Genomic DNA, 22229 nt, shown 5'->3' with positions numbered 1-22229 from the left:
ATTTTGATTGTTACTGATTAAAGTGTAGCATTGGACTGTGCTGTAAAATAAAGCTGAAAAGACATGTCAAAACATTGAAAGGAAGAAAAAGAGAATTGGTAAGCGGAGTAAAAATGCCATGCTTATAGAGCCAGTACAGTCTCCCAAGATTCCTAAAAAGGCAGATAAGTAAGTTAAGAACATGAGATAGATTATAAATCAGAGACGTGGTGAGAGACGTGTTGAGAGAGGATGAGACAACAAGCAGGACAAGAAGTCCACAAAAAGTAATTGGGGGGGGGCGGGGGGGGGGGGGGGAGAGAAAGCAGTGGCAAGAGCAGGGAAACAAAGAAGGCCTCATTGTTTTCGATCTTACTCATTACTGAAGGGGATGATAGCATAATATAGTGCTAATGGGGGAACAAATCGTGTGGTGTTCATCTTACATAACCGCTGAGTGAATAATTACACAAAATGCTTCGTTGACACACACACGCAGTTATCAGTCCTATGTTTTTTTTTCTCTTAATGTCTCACACAGACCTCAAATAAAATTGTCATTTTATGAATGTATCAAGGAAATGATTGCACAAAATAGAAACCATGCAGTTCAATGGCAACCAGCAGTAAAGAAAAATAAATCCAGGAAAAACAACCTCTTTTTTCATGTACCTGTCTGTCACTCCAAAGTTGCATGCACTCACCCAACCCCCCTGATGATGGGAAATAGTTTGTTCATGTTCTGTCATGTCAAATACAGGCCCATACCTACAGCAATTGTAAACTGTCACTACCCTTTTACCCAATGAGACCATATGCGTCAGAACGCCTGATAACCCGGATGGCCAGCTGTTTGCAGAACGAGAGAGTGAGAGGCAGAGAGTGGGAGTGCAGTGAGACTCCATCTGCTAATCTGCGTCAGTCCAAGGCCGTTCTGGCACATCTAGAGAAAGCTGATGTACTTCATACCGTGACTTCATCAATGCCAACGACAGAAGGCATCAACAAGCAAAAGATATTCTTCACTTAGAAGCTTAGTTTGGCTTGAGTTTCTGTTTTGCTGTCCGGCCCGTAGTAACAGGGATACACACTATTATTGTAAACTGTCAATACCGTGTGACATTTATGATGAGCAGAAATAAAAGATGTCTCTTTTTTTTCCCCGGCAAAATCTTACGCCACACTTGACCAGTGTCAACATGTAGTGCACTTTAAAGCGACTGAGCCAAATATAAAGGCCCTCTGGTTGCTTTGTGCAGTTTTTCCTTAAAGCTGGAAAACCACATCGGGCATACATGAACACATGTCTCTCTGTGGGGGCTCCAGGCACAACAACCGCAACACAACCGCAGTGCGACCAAGCTAGCAAGCCAGCCGTCCAGCATCATCAGCTGTGAGCGAAGAGTGAGAAAGAACAGACGAGAGGGAGGGACAGAAAGAGGAATAGCGAGTTAGAGGAAGGCGAAGCCAACTAACTGCCGTGTCCCTGTACAATCTAGCAAATCAGACAAGGTTTTCTGCACTGCTAGCGGCATGTTCACCCACAAATCCCACAACAACGAATTCCTGTGTGCGCTGCATTAATGGTTGATGCTAGCTCTATGTAGTGAGACAGAAAACATGACAGCCAGTTGAATAAATTCCATATCATGCATGATTTCATGGACTGATGACAACGCCATTACATAGCTTGGCATGCCAAGAGGCCTTGAGTATATCAAAACCTGATGGTTTATGGTCTGCTGCCAGATACTTTTCTGTTGTAAGTCTAATCTGCCACATCAGCCACCCAAGTACGTGGTTTCCAAACTGTCCGGATCTATCACTTGTTGCACCCGGCTCAAGGCTCCTTCAGAGGCAGTGACATGCAATCAGAGGCCTGCATGCCTGTGCCAAGGGAGCACGGTAAATTGTCAGCTGACGAAAGAGTGGAAAAAGTGTGTTTTGGGTTTGGTCTGTGGAGGCTTTAGCCAACAGGAAAGCTCTGGTGTTTTCCTCTCCATGGGGCATAATGGATTCTCCCCGCCAATGAAACACTATTCCGGCTGGCGGGCAGGACCGCCAGACACCTGAGAGCCTTTCCCACAACACCCCATCCCCTGTCAGAGCCAGACCCAGCCATCACTGGAGATCTGGGACAGATGGAAGGATGATGAGAAGATGGCTGAGGAGAGAAGGAATGTGGGAGAACAATGAATAGGAGCAGATGGTCAGAAAAAGGGAGGGATGGAGGGAAATTGGCATCTCTCTCTCCCGGAGACAACTATGAGAATTGTTGATTCCGTTGCACTGTATCAGTGCACCGCCGCCCATATCTGACTACGCAACATGATACTGATACACACACAGGTTCCCATAACAACCAGCAACACAATGCAATGCAATCCAGTTGCCCCTTACCCACCCATCGCTGCGCCCCCTTCACCTCTGCCTCATCTGTCCATATTCAGCTCCTCTGTCGTTGTGTCTCCGCTGACTTGGGATGCAGGCAATACTGGCACACAGTGGCCACGAGGGCAATACACTCAACAGGAACAATGACCTGTTCATGATTCTATCAGCTTACAAACAGACACTCGCATTTAGGCTGCTGGCATCACAGTGGATGTTGTGAAAGCCTATGAAAGATCTTATTGAGGGTCACACAAGTTTTGTACCTCCTCTCATTGTCATCCAGATGAGCAAACAGCACATTCTTAGAGATGGCCTTGGCCAAGGCGGTCATAGTCTTGTAGTCTTTTGGAATCACCTGTGTAGACAAAGAAGCAATAGCCATTATATTAAATTGCACAGCAATAACATTATGCAGGTGGACACATGAAACAAACCAGCACAAACACATAATAGCGCCAACATCAAAGGTAGACTAAATTGAGTAATTAAAGAGCAGAGTATTGGCAAACTCTGAAAGGAATATCCCACACGTGTGCCTGTGTATTTTTGGGAAAGCCCATCTGTTCAGGGATTACACTCAAAATGTCATACAGACTAAAGAATTCTCGAAAACCCTGAACTCATTTATAAAACATGCATTTTCATGTCCCAGACTCTGTGGTGTGTGTTCATGGGAAGGCAATGGGAAATTCTGCAGACACAACAAAGCAGCTGAAGTCAGTGAAAACCGTCTGAAAGCAGTCTGTGTTTATAAAAAGCCATCAGAGAAGAGAACTTACACTCACGTTGCCGTAGAGTAAGAAAAGCAAAAAGTAAGAGAAAGAGAGGAAGGAGGGAAAGGTTTCATAAACCCCTCTGACTACAGAATAACTGACAGAGGTATAGTGTAGTGTGTGTGTGTGTGTGTGTGTGTGTGTGTGTGTGTGTGTGTGTGTGTGTGTGTGCGTACATGTGTGTATGTGTTTTGTCTTTCGTTGTGGGAGAGTGGAGGGGGCAGGCTGTAATTAAGTTAAAGCAACAGATGTCTCCACATGAAGACAACCACACTGTGCTGCGTACAACATGCACACAAGTACACACACAACCACATCACATGTAAAATAAAAAGTACCAAAATTTGATCTGTCCGAAAAACTGCAGGCCTGGCTACTTAGTGGGCAGAAAGAGAAATAGGCTGGTCTGGAAATGGACGTGGAGTTGGAGGAGGACACAGATTTTAGGTCAGCTTCATACTCATCATCCACAATTTGCAGCTTTAGTTCTGTCACGCAGAAATCATGAAATGTTATGGCACTCAGCTTGTTACCAGCTTGCAAAATGATTTTACACTCCAAGTTATAATTCAGAGTGTGTCCTCTCTTTACTTGTCCAAGTTTGTGTGTTTTGCACAAAAAAACTTTTTTTTTTTTTCAGCTACACCCACAAGCAGTTATGAAATGTTCACAATCAAATTCAGTTGATTAAATTACGTGTGCACTGAAAAGTGAAGATAGGCTGGTGACAAGCTCATAATTTTTCAGCTGAACCAACAGGGTTACATGCAGCATAATTTTGTCATGTCTGCAACTCATTGTTTTAATGTGATCTTAACTGAAAGGCTTCACAATGTGTTAAGACTCATAGCACTTTACAGCGGAGCCATTTTAATCACAGAAGCAGGGTTAGCTAATTGATTGTGTTCTGTTAAATCATTTGAAGTGATGGTGTGGGACAATGTCAGTGCATAGGCTTTGAGTGTGTGTGTGTGTGTGTGTGTGTGTGTGTGTGTGTGTGTGTGTGTGTGTGTGTGTGTGTGTGTGTGTGTGTGTGTGTGTGTGTGTGTAAAACCTCAGTATAAATAAATGGCCAAATGAAATCCTCTCTCATACTGAAGCAATAATGTGCTTTCATGTTTACATGTTATTCTAATTCACTTTTCTCTGATGGGTCTGTTGTGTTAGGTAAGTGCATGAAGTAATTCCTTTTGTCACATGCGTGAATCGTTGCATGCGTGTGTTTCAGTCCATGAGATAGTGAGTGGCAGTGAAGAAAAGGAGGCTGGAGATGGAGGCAGGCTTTTTGCCACAACACATGACTGCAGGGTCTGGTGGAGACCTCAGAGCCATAAAAGTGAAGGCACGTGGGTGCATGCACACACCTGACACACAAACACACTGCATGCTCCAGTGGCCATGCAATTACAGAGTGGTGACGGGGGTTCATGCCGTTGTGTCATTACCCAGCAATTAATGGCGTGTCAAGTTAATTACAAACGAACAAGCACAGCCATGATACACCAGCTACAGTGTGTGTGTGCGTGTGTGTGTGTGTGTGTGTGTGTGTGTGTGTGTGTGTGTGTGTGTGTGTGTGTGTGTGTGAAAGTGAGTCATAGTTTCTGGCATAAGAGCATCCTTTCCTATAGCCCCGATAAATCATGGCAGTTTGTAAGAGGACTGATAACTCTAGCAGCCTTGTTGTTCACAAATATAAAACACAAATAGTCATCCAAACCAGAGATGGAAAGTAAATCTGAGCATAAAAAAAAAAGGAAAAGAACTAATTCACTGGTTTCCGGTCAAGTCTGTCAGTTCAGATGCAACGTTATCTGCAATAACCTCCTTTTTTTTAACATCATGTATAAAATAAACATATTCATAATTAAGATATGGCATAAGAAAAAAAAAATTCTCTTCCGGATTAAGTTTTCTTCAATTTCTTGTTTGCCTGTGCACTTAACTTTCTAATTCGTTTTTGTATGTACATGGGCTTTTTTTCTGTGCAGATAATCATACTGAGGGCACCCTGAAATGTGGGTATTCCTTTGTACATGTTAAAATCGACACAAATAACAGCAGTTGTTTTGTTCAGCATGAGTGGGAGTATCACAGACAGAATCTCAACATCTGTGCTGAACATCAGTTGAGCAGATGACTCACAAATTCGGTATTCTGCTGCAAATAAATTCCTTGATGCGTCCAAGTCTGTTCATTAACTACTGTCATAAATTTACACTGCTCATCTCCCTTCCCACCTTCACGTTGCTCCATTCATGCTCTTGGTGGGTGTTAACAGAGTAACAGCCCTGTTGTCAGCCAATAATCACAATAAACAAGCTCAATGGCTGCTCGTTAATCCAAAACTAACCCTTGATTTTGTCACGATTTTGTTTTTTCTGCCTGAACATATTTACTGTGTATCATTTCCTCCACCCACCAGAGGTCTCCAGTCTCCCTGTCTGTCTCTATGCCTGGTCTGTTGCCTGCTACGCCCACCTCACCTTTTCCCAGTTAACCAATCTGCCCCACGTGTTCCTTAACCCAGTCAGTACATATTCCCCTATGCTATGTCTCAAATCCCGTACTTACATTCTAACACTCGCTAATTTAAATACAAGTGCGTTCACACTGTCAAACATGGAAACATGCAGTCCACTATAGGCACGGTGCAAAACTGGACAAATTGGGTACGAAACGCTGGACAATTTCTACTCTCAACGGTCACTGTTATGGCTACGTAGCAGGAAGGGAGGGACCGCAGACCTAAAGTATTTTCAAACTGCGGCGGCTGAGGAAGCTACCGCTACAAATACAAGTTTTGCACATCCGCACAAAACTGTTTATTTTTCACTAGGTACCACCATACTGCTATTGGACAGCACTATGAGTGAACTGAATGGTGAACTCATTGCAGGCAAAAAAAATTGTATGAAGCGCTCTCCACTTTTCATCAACAACAGTCGCCATCTTTGCTACGTAGCGGAAAGGGAGGGACCACTAGCCTATTTTCAAACTGCTGAAATTGGCAGTCCAGCTGTTTGCGGCGAACATCGCACTATACGAATGCGAGATGTAAGCGTCCACACAAAAGGGAAACACGTTCACTTTTCAGTAAAATTAACAAATGCAGCCGGTAGATATGATGCATTCAAATGCTGCGGTCAATTCTGGTCAGTGCACAATGGCCATGTGCGATTTGAGACAACACTAAACTGTCCAAATTCACGGGCCACGCTAGTAAGTGTGGTAACATGTCGTGTACTCACGGAAATACGTGAATTGAGGCACAGCCTTTGTCTTCAGCCTTTATGATAAATCTGTCTCAAGTCTTAGTTGAAAGTCTTTGTTACAAGTATTTGTTGTTTGAATTGTTCGGTTTCCTGGATTTCTGATCTTGTTTCCTGTCAGCGTTTTGTCAGCTTATTCCTGCCAGTCTTAGGGACTGTTGTGTTCACCTGCTTACACATGGGTCTCTACCTTATCTCTACACATTGTGTTCTAAGTAGGTAAAGTTCTCTTCAACCTGCCACTGTATTATACATTTGGGTCCTTCCCCTAGCCGATCTATGACAGATTTCTGTTATATCTGGAAGTACCGTATTCAATTGTTTTTTTTATAGTATGTTTGTTACTTTGATGCTTTAATTTCTCAACAAATATAAGCACTAAACAAGCTTAAGTTAACCTTCGTTACTACATATTTGCAGGCTGACTGCATTCGTCTGTGCGTGAACAACTGAGTTCATATAAGCATAAATGTGCCCATAAGCGCTGCATGTACTGGATGTGTGTGTGTCTGTGAACAGCTTTTTATAGATACATCCATCGTCCAAGTCTGACCTTGCGTACGTAGCTGACAGCATCCTCCTCAGTGTACACCTCGGCGCTGACCCCTCCCCTGCGGCGGCGGGCCTTGACAACGGGGTTCGGTGGTGGAGGAGAAACCTCATCATCATGTGAGTCTGACTGGCTGTTAGATTTCTGGCGTGCCATGATCTGCTTGCATTCTTCCTGTAAAAACAAGGGGGAAAAAAACAAGATTTTTTTTTTTTTTTTTTTGAAGGACAAGCCTAAAGAGAGAGATACAGACAAAAATAAAATAAAACTCATCAGATGGTTGAGCAACACAGAGCCCCCGTTGACTAAATGCATGAAAATAGATGTATGTTTAGAAAAGCAGATGCAACTACTATTATAGCTTCAGGAAAGACAAACAAGATCATCTGACAGCATCTATTATTCCTTTACCTCAAAAAGGATCACATGAAGAAGGGCTGACAAACCTCTCTAAATGCCCTTTTCAACACCAAACATCATGTGGATTCTTAGGAAGATCAGATATTATAACAGAATAAACCTCAGATAAAGTACAATGGATATGTCCTAGTTCTGAGTGCACACTGTCCCGACACGTGGCTGCCGTGGCATGATGTGAATACATTAAATATTAACATCTGGAGGCCTGAACATACAAAGAGAAGAAGCCTCAACCAGGTACACTCCTCCTCTCAGATAACGAACAACAAGGAATAAGAATATCAAAGCAGAGACAGGCTGCTTCTGGCTGACGTACCCTTCAACTGCTGAACACTACGCAGGTGATGAATTATTGATTGCAAACTTGATTAACACATTAACATAAATACACAATAAAGCCTCTGATGACTTGTTCATATGTGAGAGTGCTTTCTGACAAAGGGAATGGGATAACAGTTTGTGCAAAGGGAGACATCATCCACTGATTTGTGTATTTCTACACAGATACTCACAATGGCTGCGTGGATCTATTTGCATCTGCTGGCATTGTGCGCTTATTCCTGTATTTGAGTGCATCGGTGTGTGTAATTAACAGCAGGTTCATTTACCATTACATGTTTTGGTGCAATAAGAATATCTTACACCGATTTTTTTTTTTTTTAGCAGTATTTCTGTAATGTTAAAGCCATTCCTCTGTTTGCTTTTTCAGTGCATTGCTACTGTACAGTCAGGAATGAACAAAGAAGTCTCAGACAGACAAGATTTCAGACAGCTAAGTGTGGCAAGAAGTGTCACTCTCACACTGTACAGCAGAAACACCACAGACACAAATAAACAGAAGGAGAGCGACTGGAAGAACAGATTTTTCAGACCACCAGTGTTCTGTCTTTCAAGTAAAGTTAAAACAATACTACGCACATTTTGGTCTTGGTCCACCAAACAAAAACTGAAATTTAAATTTACTGCAATTGTTGAGTTTGGCCGAGTAACAAGACAGTAAATTCACCATTTAGTCAACAAGCAGGTAAAATCAACAGACACATAACTCTTTTTCGTTACAACGCAGACAGAATATCAATCACGTTTCATGCGCTCCAGAAGACCCTCTCGTTATGTTGAGTCTAGAACTAAGTTTATTGATGTAAAATTCATCAGTAATTACTGTCATTGTTTCGCCTTTTTTCAAGCAAAGTGATCAAACATTCTCAGGTTCCATCTTCTTAATAAAAAAAATATTATTGCTTTCCTTTTTATTATAACTGACCTTTAAAATAGTGCACATTTTTTTTACTATTTTCATTGTTTTCTGAAATGTATGATCCTTCAAATGTATAAAAAAAACACATTTGTTTATGTTTCATTATAGTTTATTTATTTTGGTTTTGCTAAGGCCGTAATAATTTTAGTAAATTGTTTAAATCCTTTTCTATAACATTTAATATTTAAGTGATTATTGATAACTATGTGCTATTATGGATCGACGAATGAAGAAAAACTTACTTGTTCACATCACAAATGCAGAAAAAAGTTGCTTATTAAACAAATCCTCAATCTAGCTTTATACCACCATCCTAACAGCATCAAATTCATACCACCTCTAAATATGTATAATTCAAGTATCACCGTTTTCTATGAAACATACTGAGGGAATTTTTTCCACTGCAAAGCTGGAAAGGTGAGAGGGAAACAAAGCCCTCGAGCAGCTGGGATTAAGAATCAGAGTGATGATTTAAAGCCTTGAGCTCAGATATACTGACAGGGAGGGACAGAAAGAAACAAAGCGGGAGCAACGTATGACAGAGAGATCAGGAACCCCGCAGAAACAGATAAGAAAACCAAGAGACGAAGAAAGTAAGTGACAGTGAGAAGACATCATATCACTCGAAAACTGAGGCAAACAGAACTCCCGACCTCAAAACTCAGCACTTCTCTGCACAGTCTTTCTCAACTGTCTGTTTCAATAATCCCGACGGCGTAATTTGTTGTGCATGGAATCAGTCATACGTACATCCGTGCATATAAAAAGGATCTGCAAGGCATTCATTAGCTCGTACTTTGACTCAGTCTTTGAGAAACTATTCTTTCATCTAATGATCTTTGTGTCAGCGCATCTCTTAATTTCACCTCCTGCTCTGTCTGACTTTGTCTCTCTCCTGCTCATTACAGCCAACGGTTACTCCCTGTCTGTGTAAAACAATGGGATTATACAGATCTCTTGTACACACAAGTCAGAGGAGCAAGCAAACACACTCGAGGTCACACACATACGCAGAGTCACTGCCTGAGGGAACACAGCCAGCAGGAGGAGCAGAGGGGAAGCAGAACCAAAGAGCAGCATCAGTGCACACACATACACTTTCTCACACACACACACACACACACACACACACACACACACACACACACACACACACACACACACACACACACACACACGCAAGCGCACAAACACATGCACGGGCAGACTGCAGCCGAAGATGAGCGCTCTCACTCAGCTTAATCAAGGTGGCAAGTTCTGCAATCAAGTAACACACTGCTTCCTCCTAAGAGCCCAAACAAACACTTACATAGAAACATGAGTCTTTCTCCCCTCCCTCCAGACAAACTACAAGTCTGAATCACAAACTAGCAAACACTGTCAACATACTGCTGTCTAGATCCGTCACTAATGGTCACTTAAATTCACACACACTCACTAAAACTAGGCAGTGCCAAGCCTAGACAGAACTTGTACAGTGCTGTATCCTTCTTGATCGAACCCATTGGATATTACACAGCCAACGTTAGCAATCAGGAGTATTTACCATGGCACGGAGGTCCCCTGGCGAGGCCCGCTGTGTGTCCTGCAGCCTGTCAGAAACACCAGGCATCAAATCAAAGTGTGTGTGTGTGTGTGTGTGTGTGTGTGTGTGTGTGTGTGTGTGTGTGTGTGTGTGTGTGTGTGTGTGTGTGTGTGTGTGTCAAAGTGTGCATGGGAATCAACACACATGGATCCCCATCTCATACACACCTGACACACATGTCACGATGCATCAGCATCCTGACATTCTAGCACAGCAGCCGCTGTGTGTTCGTGCAAGTAAGCAGAGAATCCAAGTTGGTGCGAGACAAAGTGAGAGCGTGCAAGTGGCAAAATGTCTGCAATCCCCACGACACGGCTGCTGAAGAACAAGTCTACTGATGAAAACACTGATCACAGCAAAAAGCCTGTCGCTCCATCGCTCCTGCGCAACTCTGTGTTTCTGTGTTCTCCCTCTCTCCCTCTCTCTTACTCACAGTCAGGTGGCGCAATGAGCGGGCTCCTCTTAGTACCCTCCGTAACTATGACAACTGGGTACTGTGAGCATCCTGAATAGTTGTTGTTGAGTCTGAGAAGGAAGCTATGGTGGCTCACACACCTACATTCATACGCAAGCGTTCTGATGCCTGTTTACAGACAGCCTCGCTCTCCTTCTCTCTCTCACTCACACGTCACTCCCCCCCCCCCCCCCCCCCCCCCCCCCCCCACCACTCAATATTGACTTCTGTTCTGGCCAAATGGTGTGTCTGTATGTTTTGCACCAGTGAATGGATCCAAACATTCCCATGGGGATACATCACCATCCCGTACATTCCCTGTGTGTGCCAGACACCGCTCGGTACGTGCACTGTCCTTCTTGCTCCTTACTCATCTCCCGACTGCCCACACGCTTTCCTCTTATGTCAGAGGGTCAGCAATCAAGTGAAGGCTCTGTTCCTAGCACTAACAAGTCCTCATATTGTTGTGGTGCCTGTGCCTGTGACGTCTTATAAGTGTAAAGGTGTCTACAGAGGAGGCTTTGTTAATTCAAGGTGAGCTAGAAACAGCTTGTATGTGGCTTTAACTGCAATAGAGACTGAGCATTTCTTCCTTAAGCTGCTCTGTAACAACACATAGACAAGGCAGTCGAAGACGGCGTTTATTATTTGTAGCGCTATGTAGAGCAGATAGACAAAATGCATCTGCGTTCTTTTTATGCAGTCATATACTTTTCCTCTGTAGAATTAGTACTATTGCCCTACTCTTTTCCCCCTTCTCCTCTCTGCTCTCCCTGCGTCATCATCAGCGGCTGTGTGCCAGAAAAAGAGAGGAGAGGAGACAGAGGACACAGGCGTAGGCAGGACACAAAAGCTCGTTAAAAAGAGGGTTTTCCATTAGTGGCTATGGGTCAGAGATTAAAGAATGAAGACACGGACAAAAGATGACACAAATCCTATTCCACACACACTCGCTCCGAGTCACTGTTATTAAAACCATCAATTCCAATTTAAACTAATTTATGCATTATGATTCATATTAAAATGGGTCTATTCTGTTTTGTTCAATCCCTGAACCAATTTGCACCAAGCAGACATGAACAAAAGTTATGACTAACTCTGTTCCTGTGACTCACCAATAATAATCAGCCCAGCCACCCATCAGGCTCAGAACAAAAGCATTCAACTAATCAGAAAGGATCAGTGGGTTCGGTGCACAAATAGCTCAAAAGATCCATTCTTCCATGAAGTTAACTTCTGATATTAGCGAGAGAAAAAGGAAACATCCATAAGTGGTTACCTTAAGTAGCCTCGTCCGGTGACATAGATAGTTTCACTCTCCACTGCTGGGGCCGAAAGCATAAAAACAACAAGGTGCCACACAAACACACACACAGACACACACACACAGGTAATGAAGCATGCAGAGTTGATCCACCAGCGGAGCTAACAGTCTACTCAACACTCTGTTCCACACCATTACAGCACTACAATGGACAGAAAGTTCACTGCTGTATTAGCTCTGCGAGTGTGTAGAGTGCTATGAAATCATGTTCACGCTATTTATCGTTGCAACACGCACACGCACACAAACTAGTCCCACTGTCCACATGGCAACTCCCCATTGGGTGTATTAATTCACTAATATCAACGTACAAGATTACCTGTTAAAACTTAACCTTTAACCAACAGTTATTGTGACCTCAAACCCACAGCTACGTCTCAACTCTGAAATAAAACTGTTAAATCTGCAGGCATTTTGTCCATACAATGGAGCATCTGGTATGAAGTAACTGTATTATACTACTGTCTCTGGAATATCGCACAGACACAGCCAAAGAGTCATCAAACATTTTGTTCTGAATTTTGGGACTTTTACATATAAATGAATGAGACAGATGAGTTCACACAGTGTTGATTAAGCCAATCAGTGCCAGAAAAAATCTCTTTGTATTGCAAAGAGTGCAGACTTTTTAAATCTGTTGTCTGGTGAGACATTCGAGCACCAGCTGGATAAAAGCATAATGGATTTCCTCTACAGGCACCGAAGCTGGCTAACTTCCAGTTTAGCCCTATGCCAACTGGAATGGGGAAACAATAATCCCCATTTGTGCAGCTTTTTAGACTTCCCAAATGTTATTGGACTGAACTGAGTCATTTTGGGGTTGTGACACTAAAAAAACACATTTATCCACTGTTTTACAGCTGTAAAAGCAGGGACGGAGGAGGCTACAGTGGAGCCTATGACGTAAGCACGTGGCAACATTGTTTTTGTAAATACTCTGATTGACAAAACGGGGAGACTAAAATTCACGATGATCGATTTTGTAGACAAAACAAATTAACCAATTAATCAAGAAAATAATATGATAATTATTTGATCATTGTTAGTGGCAGTCCTTGAATTTTTTTAGCAGTCTATTATTGGAAACCAACAAGTCTGCCTGGTAACAGGTAAATTGACTACTTTACCAAACTTTATTATATTTGGATGGGACCTTATGTTACTGCTCAGGCTAACATGTTTTGTTGCAATCCTGTTTATTTTCTGAACATATCTTTTTTTTCTCACACAAACCTTAGAGTGGTAGGGAAAGGTGGAGGGATGCAACGGGCAGATGAGAGAGGACAAAGAAGGACCACCGTGGAGACGGGCTGGGGGTCTGATTTACCTGCAGGGGCCCAAGGTGAGCCAGGGATGAGGAGGTTTAGGCCCGGGTCACTGCGCTCAACACAGGCTGATCTGACAGACTGCCCTGCTCCCAGCATGGTGGTGATGAGTGAACACAGAGGCTGGAGACACTAATTACACCGGTGCTACAAAACTTTGCAAGTCTTTGTGCATACGACAGATTGTTTGTGATGCTGAACTGAACTGAGATTTCTAGATCTTTGCTGCTAAAATGCTGCATGTATGCATACCACTGGCACTGATCTAAAGCAGGAAACGAGACAAAGTAAAAGAAACAAAAGAGAGGGTAGAAGATAGGGGAGATAATCCCAAAGCTACACATAATTCTCCTCTAAATGCTCTCAGCAGACTCAACAAACAACCAAACCCTCCTGACGAATTGTCAATCAGAGGCCTTTGAAGGAACTGGTGGATTTGTTATGATAGGTCCTGGTGACAGCTGAATGGCTGGCAGCACAGAAAGGCTTCTCGTCTTACATAGGAGTGGGAGACAGTGACTGACTGACTGCAACAGTGACAGACAGAGTAAAGAACCTCCATAATGCGATAGGACTCATTCACAAACAGAGCTGATAAAGCAGGGTTTGTATTTGTCTTACATGACAAACTTAATGATGCTAAAATAGTCAATAAAATCACATTTTAAATGTATTCTAAAGGCAAAAAATGGATTCCTGAATGGAAATGTGTTTTTTTTTCCAAGTTTGGGGATGGAGAACTGAAGACATATAGCAAGTTTGAGTGGGACAACAAAGGATATGTGTTAGATGATGGGAGAAAACAAAGGAACATTATGAAAACTATGAAACACAGACTGCCGGGCCACGGCCCCTGAGGAAAAGGGGAGGAATGAAAAGATGAGAGAGAATCGGAATAAGGAAGAAACTGTAAAAAGCCAGGAGTGAAGCACGAGAAACAAACTTATGATAACCCTGTGAGGGTAAAGAACACAGGGGGCATTCTGCTAATTATAGAAAGACATACCAGCACAAGCACAGATAGAAGAAGCAGGAAAGTTTCAGTAAACTCAAATAAGAAAAAACTGTTATTTATGGTAAACATGGTAATTAAGTGGATAGTTTGTCTAGAAAGTATGCCACCACATTAATACAATTAAAGTAAATAGTATTAGTTTTTGATGCTCAAAACACACATGATGTAGTGAATGTTCAAATTTGTCAGAATAAAGAATTCAGTGTTAACAGTTTTCCATATTTTCACCATTCAGCAGAAAAAAGTTGCTGATGAAAACTTTCTACAAATGTTCTCCAAAAAATAATAAACACCCCCCCCCAAGGCTAATATAGGATAATTAGAAAGATAAAGGGGTAATTAGTGTACAAAACCTACAGAAGAGCAGGACTAAGGCTGTACTCACCCAAATATGGTGCTTGCTTAGACTCATGTCCAAGCATTACAGACATACAGATGGAGTTGAGGAGTGACGGCTGTCAAGGCACAGAAAACGTAGTTACCAGTGCAGATGGTACATTATGTAAAGATCAAAGTGTTGAGTCCCACATAGCTGCATAGAAAATCGCAGAAGGAGAGAGACACATCTTAAGTCATCAGATATGTTCTCATGCAAAGCAACAGAGAGAAAGAAGAAAGGGTGGAGACGTGCAACCAGTACATGATGGATTTTCAGTAGACAAAGCTAGCAACAGCAGTTCTAAGATACCAGGACACACTGTTAAGCCCAGTAAATATGCAAAATGCCTAATTCAAGAAAACATCTGTGCTGCCAGCTGTCCACTTCCTGAGTGACATATCCACAGTCACGCATTCAGTCCTGGCTCTTTCAGCTGATGCTGCCTGTTGGGCAGATCTGTAATGATGCCCAACAGGCTATTAGTCACCATTTCTAGTTTAGTGCAGCATTCCTTTGACCACCAAAAACAGATTTCTGCAGGAGTGATCACTTACAGTATTATGCACGCTCAAACAGGCACAAAGGACTGAAAATATCAATCCTGTCTATTTGACATGAATTCTTTGTTAATCACTGTTTTAATAGGCCGGTCGTCAGAGCTGTAATGCCATAACAAGCTTTTTTATTGATAAGAAACAATCTTTAAGCATACTTACACATTTTCAACTGCAGGCTCACGGAAAACAACAGTGCCAAACACACTGACAAATAGAAAACGGCTGTTAAAAGATTGCCCTCTCAGCTCAGTCAGCTAAGCCGACACAGAAATGTTTTGTCTTTCTACAATGTAGTGTGCCAAAAATGAAGGTTCACTTCTCTGCAATTACACACTGAGCTGAGCTGAGCTGATAGAGATGGGGAGTCGAGAACACCCATCTGAAGCTACTATTGTGGAGATCAAAAGCATCATTGCCATGCATAAATAGGCAGGATGAAAGGGAGCGAGGGCGACCTGTTATTTTTCCGTTCACAACATCAGCTGAGGACCGAAAACATGCCAAAACACCAAAACACCAAGACAAAAGTTAAAAACAAACTAGTCATACTGATGATTTGGTGCGCTCTCAAGACAGATCGAAAGACAGAAAGAAAAGAGAGCGAGTCTGTAGAGGACGGCAGAAAAAAAAAAAACATGACATCAATGAAAAAGAGTGAGATGGCAGACAATGGAGAAACCGAAGCAGAAAAGCAGATTTTCCAGATAAGAACACAAGTGCTGTATGAAATGGATCCTGTGCAGATTTCAAATGAGCTCAAGTCTGGCGAAAGAGGAGAAAGAATGCTCCAGTGATCTAATTGGCATACAGAAAAAAACCTGAACACATCAGAGGGCAGAGGGAATAAACTTTGTGAATAAAGGGGCTCATTGAACACAGGACAGACTACAGTCTATCTATCCTCTATAGTTGCCTTGACGAAAATGACTGAGAGAAGAAAGGCAAACGCAAACAAACGCAGAGGGTGAAATACAGGAGAAAATGTCATGAAAAAGGTGTATTTTCTGTTTTGTCTTTGAGTGCTTGAGAGCTACCTACTCTAAAAGACTGCCAGAATCAGAAATGAGAACTGAGACCTCGGATTCTACAAAATCATTTAAAATAGTCTTCCCACATTGAAAGTTTTTTTTTTTTTCCTGAGAAACAAAAGATTTGAGACATTAAGGAAAAGATTTTGAGAAACAGAACAGAGATAAGCCTTAAGAAAAGAATAGCAATGCAGACTTCAGAAAATACGATGGCAACAATGTTTTATCTGCTGCCCGAAATTCAGGTTAAATGGACATGGCTTTTTGAATGAAATATTGCCATCAAAGTTCCCCAGAGCTGGAGGAAAGGAACACAATAAGCCTCTTAAATAACTGGGACACCGCAAAAGCATACATGGCCTGTTTCAATTCCACGAATGACTGACCTCACAACAGCGTAAGCCCAGATTTGGATGGCTTGACTGGAATAGTGTTGGGCAACTGTGGACATGTACGGGCTGGAAGTCTTCATATTATTATTATTTTTTTTTATTTTTTTACTTTCAACCACTTGTATACATCAGGGGATTTCACTGACCACCATTCAACAACATAACAATTTAAGGCAGCCTCACAAAGTGCAAAACAGTGCACCAGCAAAATAAGTAAAAGAACCTGTGTGCCTTTCTACACATCAGGCTGGTAAAAAGTCAAAGATTCAGAGCTCACACACTGAAAACATTAGAGGTGCAGGATGTGTCCTAATAGGATACGCTCCCAACCAAATTTCTTTCAATTATGCAAATGTATATTTCCTGTCAAGTCAAGAAAATTATGATATCGAGGTTTTTTTGTTTTGCAATCATCTAAGCAGTCGGACTATTGTTATTTGGTCTGCCTGTTTGCTGCAGCACACACTTGTCCTGCACAGAGGGAGATTGTCGTGACAAATTTCCACCCCTAATAGGAGACCGTAATCAGAGCTTACAGGTGGATGCAGGCTGTTTCAGTGCTGTGTGTAACCAGCAGCACTGACAATATTGTGATACCTGCCTGAAGAGTGTAGCTTCTGCAGCACAGGCAACAAGACAAGAACACATTATAATGTATTGCAAAGGCTGAGAAGGATTCTGCAGAGAGCACCTCACATGCAATACTGTGGCCCGGCCACTTATACAGATTGCACTGGTGCCACTGTAAACCAGAGCATGAACGTGTGCTGTACCTTGTTTCAGAGCTAGTCATTTAGATAAGGTAATTAATCCTCCAATATAAATTCATATTTTCAATGTTCCTCTTAAGCGCGTTATGTCACTCACTTGTGAATAATGTAACATAAGCACTTGAACTTTCATGAAAAAAATGTAGGCCTGTTTTTTTTTTTTTTTTTTTTTTAACAAACCCACTATGGACTTTCTCAACATTGAGGTTTGATCACAATACAAGAATCTTGGAAGCTCATTTGTTATTGTGATGGAATGCACGTAGGGCAGGTGTACAACATGTCAGCTTATATCATGACTCGTTCACAACTTGCTTCTGCTGAGCTCTATCACCTCCATTAATATTCATGCTGCCTCTCTGCCTACGCAGCATTACAGTCCCCAGTAACGGTAGCAGTAGCGCTTCTATCAGTGCTGTGCTCATTTTGATGCTAATGCACCTTTTCCACAGCCAGTTCTAACTCTACTCTACTTGACTCCAGTCTCTTTTGATATCAGGTTATTTTCGGGTATTTATTTTCCACTACAGATAATAATCCTATCAGTGTAGCTGATAGTTGTATCGGCACCGCATGAAAATACTGTGACGTCATCCTCAACGCAACACAAACGGGGACATTGTTGGATATCATTGGCAACCAAACAGAGAAACGTCTCCACCTCCTCACTTGACCTTGGGGTGATTTTGCGGGTTGCCATCTAATCGAGTCGTCTGATGAACAGAAAACATTGCAGCCACTATAGTAACGTGGCTATTTAACAATGGCGGGAATGTTCAAGAAGTCCTGTGTGATGATTCTCCCTGTTTTCAGGTCACCATTTAGTATCAGCTCAGTTCAACTGGAACCTTGGCAAAGGTTTTGCCTGATGTAAAAAATTCATTGAATAGAGTCAAACCACGCAGCTAACACTCAGTGGAAAAGGGGCATTAGTGTCCCTGCGTGTAACTCTGTGATGACAACTGCTCCTGATTCTGAAAAGCTGACAGATGCAAACACAAAACTGGTTGCAGGACATCAAGCAAAAAGAGAACAGCTTGAGCTTGATCTTTGTGTACATTCTGTCCCAACAAATTAGACTTAGGTACAAACTGTGGTTGTAAGCGAGAGTTTGACTGCACTGCTTGGATTTATTTTTTCACGGTAATAAATGATTAAAAAAATATTTGAAGAAATTCCGTGATCATACTGAAAAAGCATTACTTGTATTTACTTGATGAAGCATTTAATTCATTAGAAAAACAAAAAAAAGAACAAAAATCTCACTCATGTTAATAATTTACCAAATCAGATGACTCTCACATGCTAGGACACGCATCCACACGCCACTGCAGCAGGGATGAAAACCCTCCTCTAGATATGAAGGATAGTGAACTTCATTCCCGTTGTATCTGTATTTGATCTCTCTCCACAATCACTTCTCTTGTTAGAGATTTCTTTCCAAGGCTACACTCTCCTCAGGTCACCATCAGCAGCCTCCAGCTCAAACTCTGACGCCTTGATGACCTCGTAAGAGTGTAAGAGTAGAGCCTATTGTTAAAAACAAAAAACAAAAAATCTTATGATCTGCTCATGAGCAAACTTCCAACTGTACCACTGCATGATGGAAGCTAAACAAAAGAACATCCATTCAGGCTAAATAGTGGAAGATTTGAATGTTTTATGATACTTCATCTTTTTGTTTTGAATTTTTTTAAAAAGCAATATGATGGGCATACTAATAAATTCCAGATTATTTAATCTAATAGGCTACTTCTAAATACAGAAAGACTTAAGGAAGCAACGTTCATGTAAAAAACATTTTGCTACTGCAGTGGTGCCAGCAAGAGACATCAGATTAGGTGAAAAGGGACACGCACACACACTCTCTAACACTGAGCGGTCACGTTGTTTGTGAACCACAGGGAATGTGCTGCAGAGGTTTTAACCTGTTTTCTAGTTATGATTGCTCTTTTCTCGCTATTCCAAAAAATTCTCCTCTCCTCTGTGCAGCTGTTATCTTTTAATGAACGTGTCATCTCTTCTTGACCCTCTGCCGACAGATAGCCAGACTGACAGACAGAAAGACAGGCAGATACAAAAAGTCTGCTGTCTGAGTCTGCGAGCAGGACACTGGCCTTTTATGGGTGCTCTTCTCACGTTCCCTGATGGGTTCTCCTATTATAGGATGGAAAATGAAAGCTCTTTTATAGGAGCTTGAGTACAGTCTGTCTTTAATATTGTAGCTAGCTGAGATATTTTTTGTCTCTTCACACAGTGTTACAAATCTTAGTTAAGCAGCTCTATCCTAACAAACAAATAAAACAGTTTCAGTCACTGTGTGCTAAAATACCGGGACACTTAATGGGATATTTGATTGAAAGAGCCTTCCACCTTTTAACAGAGCCTGTGATAACCACTTATTCAAATGTAAATGCTACTTCATTGTCACAGTCCATATAAGGACACAGAGGAATATGATGAGAAACACTGCTTAGTTAGCACAAACGGCAATGGAAATGCATGTCACACATCATATACACGTTAACACACCTTAAAGCTCACCACACACAAACAGCAGTCGACAAACACCCTCACATTACGAACAGAGGTTCAAATTGACAGACTTAAGTCATATGAGCACAGAACTTTGTTATCACCAACCTTCTCCAGTTTTTCAAAGTGCTCCCGCAGGAACTTCATAGGACGCTCAGGCTTAGCGATGCAGAGGTTCACAATGCACTCTTTGAGGATCTGCTGGATGTTGTGCTTCTGCACAAAAATTTCGCAGCCCTTCAAACTCTCGTCTTCTTCCAGAGTGGAGGAGGAGGAGGTGGCCATCTTATCTTTTATCTCTGTGGCAGTGGGAGAGAACAGGGTGGACCATGAGAGGAGGGGAGGGAAAGCAGAACAGAGAAGGGGGTAGAACGGCACAGCAGGGGAGAGGAGGGATGAGGAGAACAGAAAAAAAAAAAACACGAGTAGGGAGCACATACAGTAAGATATGAAGGGAACGGGGGGGGGGGGGGGGGGGATGGAGGAGGAATGGATTGTTGCTTATGTTTTCGGTGAGGGATCCCATGACATGAACATGATAATCACGGTAATTGTTGCAGGTGTATGCGTCTTAGTTGAAAAAAAAAAATCAAAGAATTTGTAAAGATCAATAATAAAGTTAGTACCTTGGTTGTGTGGTTAGGCAATATGACAATGCACGCTGCATGAAAATGTAATTTTGTCAATTATAAGATTACTTACATTACATAAAGTACTACCACCACGGCTATTCTAACTCAACTGCACGAGGGCCAGACAGGAAAAATCACCTGAGCCTAGGGCTACAAATAATAATAAGAACTTCATGTTAATACATATATTAGTACATGGAATAAACTAATCAATTGAGACAAGTAAAATACAAAATGATCACAGTAAGACAGTTTGGGCCTGTTTATGATATTATCTAAACAATTCCAAACAGACACAAGGCACTTAGAGGTGCTCTCAGTATCCAGACAAGCATTTTCTTGAGCAGCATCGAACATTTCAAACAGTCTAACTCGCCCCGCAGACCGCGGTTTTGAAAAGCGCTGTAGGGCACCATCGGGGCCACGCAGCAATTCAATGAGCAACTGGTTGATGGCAATACTGCAGTTCTGTGATATTTGGATCATTGCGATGACACACTGTTATTCGTTGTGTTTTAATTTACGGGGTAATCAGGGTTTAACCTTAGTCCCTGTTTGTGGGCAGGTAACGGAAAGACCACACAAAACATTGTGGCTAAACTTAAAACAACATAAACAATCATTTGCATTGTCTGACAGATTAAATAAGGGTATACACCTCGTGCTATAATATTTAAAATACCAATGCACGACCTTGTATGTCCTTTAAATGCGTTTTTGTGGATGCACATTTTTTGGAAAATGCTGCTTTAATTTGTGAAAGTAAATACTTCAGCAGGTGGATGCAAAGTAAGTTATGTAATAGTGTGTAAGAACTGACAACAGCGACGATTATGTCAGACTACAGATATTTCAGATAACAGAGCGACATATCTCATGGCAAGCCAGGAAGCTGAGCAGGTGCAGCTAGCTGTTGACTGCCATGTATCACTTCCTCAAAGGGAAAGCACGTCTACGACATGCATAATAAATAATAACCGGGTATGACTGTTGGGGAGGAGATTTACCGAGTGCAGTGTCTTCTCGACAAATACTATACCAGTGTCCAGCCATAATATATATTTTTTTTTTAATTTTTTTTTTTCATGTAAACTGTGGAGCTTGTGATGACACCGTCCAGCTGCATTCAATTGGCAGCTAACACAGCTAGCATTGCCAACCTCACACAATGACAACCAAAACCACCAACGAAGGGGAATTACTACCAAAGATCATAAACACTACCGAAGGCCTCGTCTAAACCGATGCTACGTAAACGCGGTCCGGTCGGTGCTCTCGCCGGTGTGTCCCTACCGTTATTTGTGGAGGATGCTCAGTGAGAAAACACCTCGCTGGTGGTGGGAGATTGATGAGGTACCGTTTGTTAGCAGGGATGCTGCTGCTGCTGCTGCTGCTGCCTCTGCTACCTCTGCTCTCTCTGCGTCAGTCCCGATGACGTCAATCTGTCATCTTCTCGACCGCAGCGGCGCTCGCGCTCTCTCTCTCGCGCTCTCTCTCTCTCTCTCTCTCGAGGCCAACAGAAGCGAGCACGCGGCAGACGATTTGCAGGTAAAAGAAAATAAAATTAAAAAAAAAAAAAAAAAAACTTAA

The 22229-nt window shown here is 42.1% G+C and overlaps 1 protein-coding gene across 5 annotated transcripts in view; it reads right to left on the bottom strand.

The window, feature by feature from the left end:
• Positions 1 to 22071, bottom strand: part of prkar1b (protein kinase, cAMP-dependent, regulatory, type I, beta) — a 64187-nt gene extending 42116 nt beyond the window's left edge. The window contains exons 1-4 of one of the 5 annotated variants that reach the window (XM_069149118.1): positions 21933 to 22071; positions 20116 to 20306; positions 6969 to 7139; positions 2637 to 2728 (exon numbers count right to left, since the gene is read on the bottom strand). In XM_069149118.1, the coding sequence (XP_069005219.1) occupies positions 2637 to 2728; positions 6969 to 7139; positions 20116 to 20292 (440 nt within the window). In that variant the 5' untranslated portion in view covers positions 20293 to 20306; positions 21933 to 22071. Of the gene's footprint in view, positions 1 to 2636; positions 2729 to 6968; positions 7140 to 10189; positions 10236 to 10395; positions 10615 to 10661; positions 10756 to 20115; positions 20307 to 21932 lie in introns of those variants that run through there. The other 4 variants (XM_069149120.1, XM_069149121.1, XM_069149123.1 and 1 more) reach the window with 4 other exon arrangements.
• Between the last annotated feature and the right edge of the window lie 158 nt (positions 22072 to 22229).

Source organism: Embiotoca jacksoni, unplaced genomic scaffold (assembly GCF_022577435.1).
Source record: "Embiotoca jacksoni isolate LCO1_2020_lvr unplaced genomic scaffold, fEmbJac1.0.p SCAF_15, whole genome shotgun sequence".
In the NCBI taxonomy this organism is placed as follows: Eukaryota; Metazoa; Chordata; class Actinopteri; family Embiotocidae; genus Embiotoca; species Embiotoca jacksoni.
This window is presented reverse-complemented; position numbering and strand designations above follow the sequence as displayed.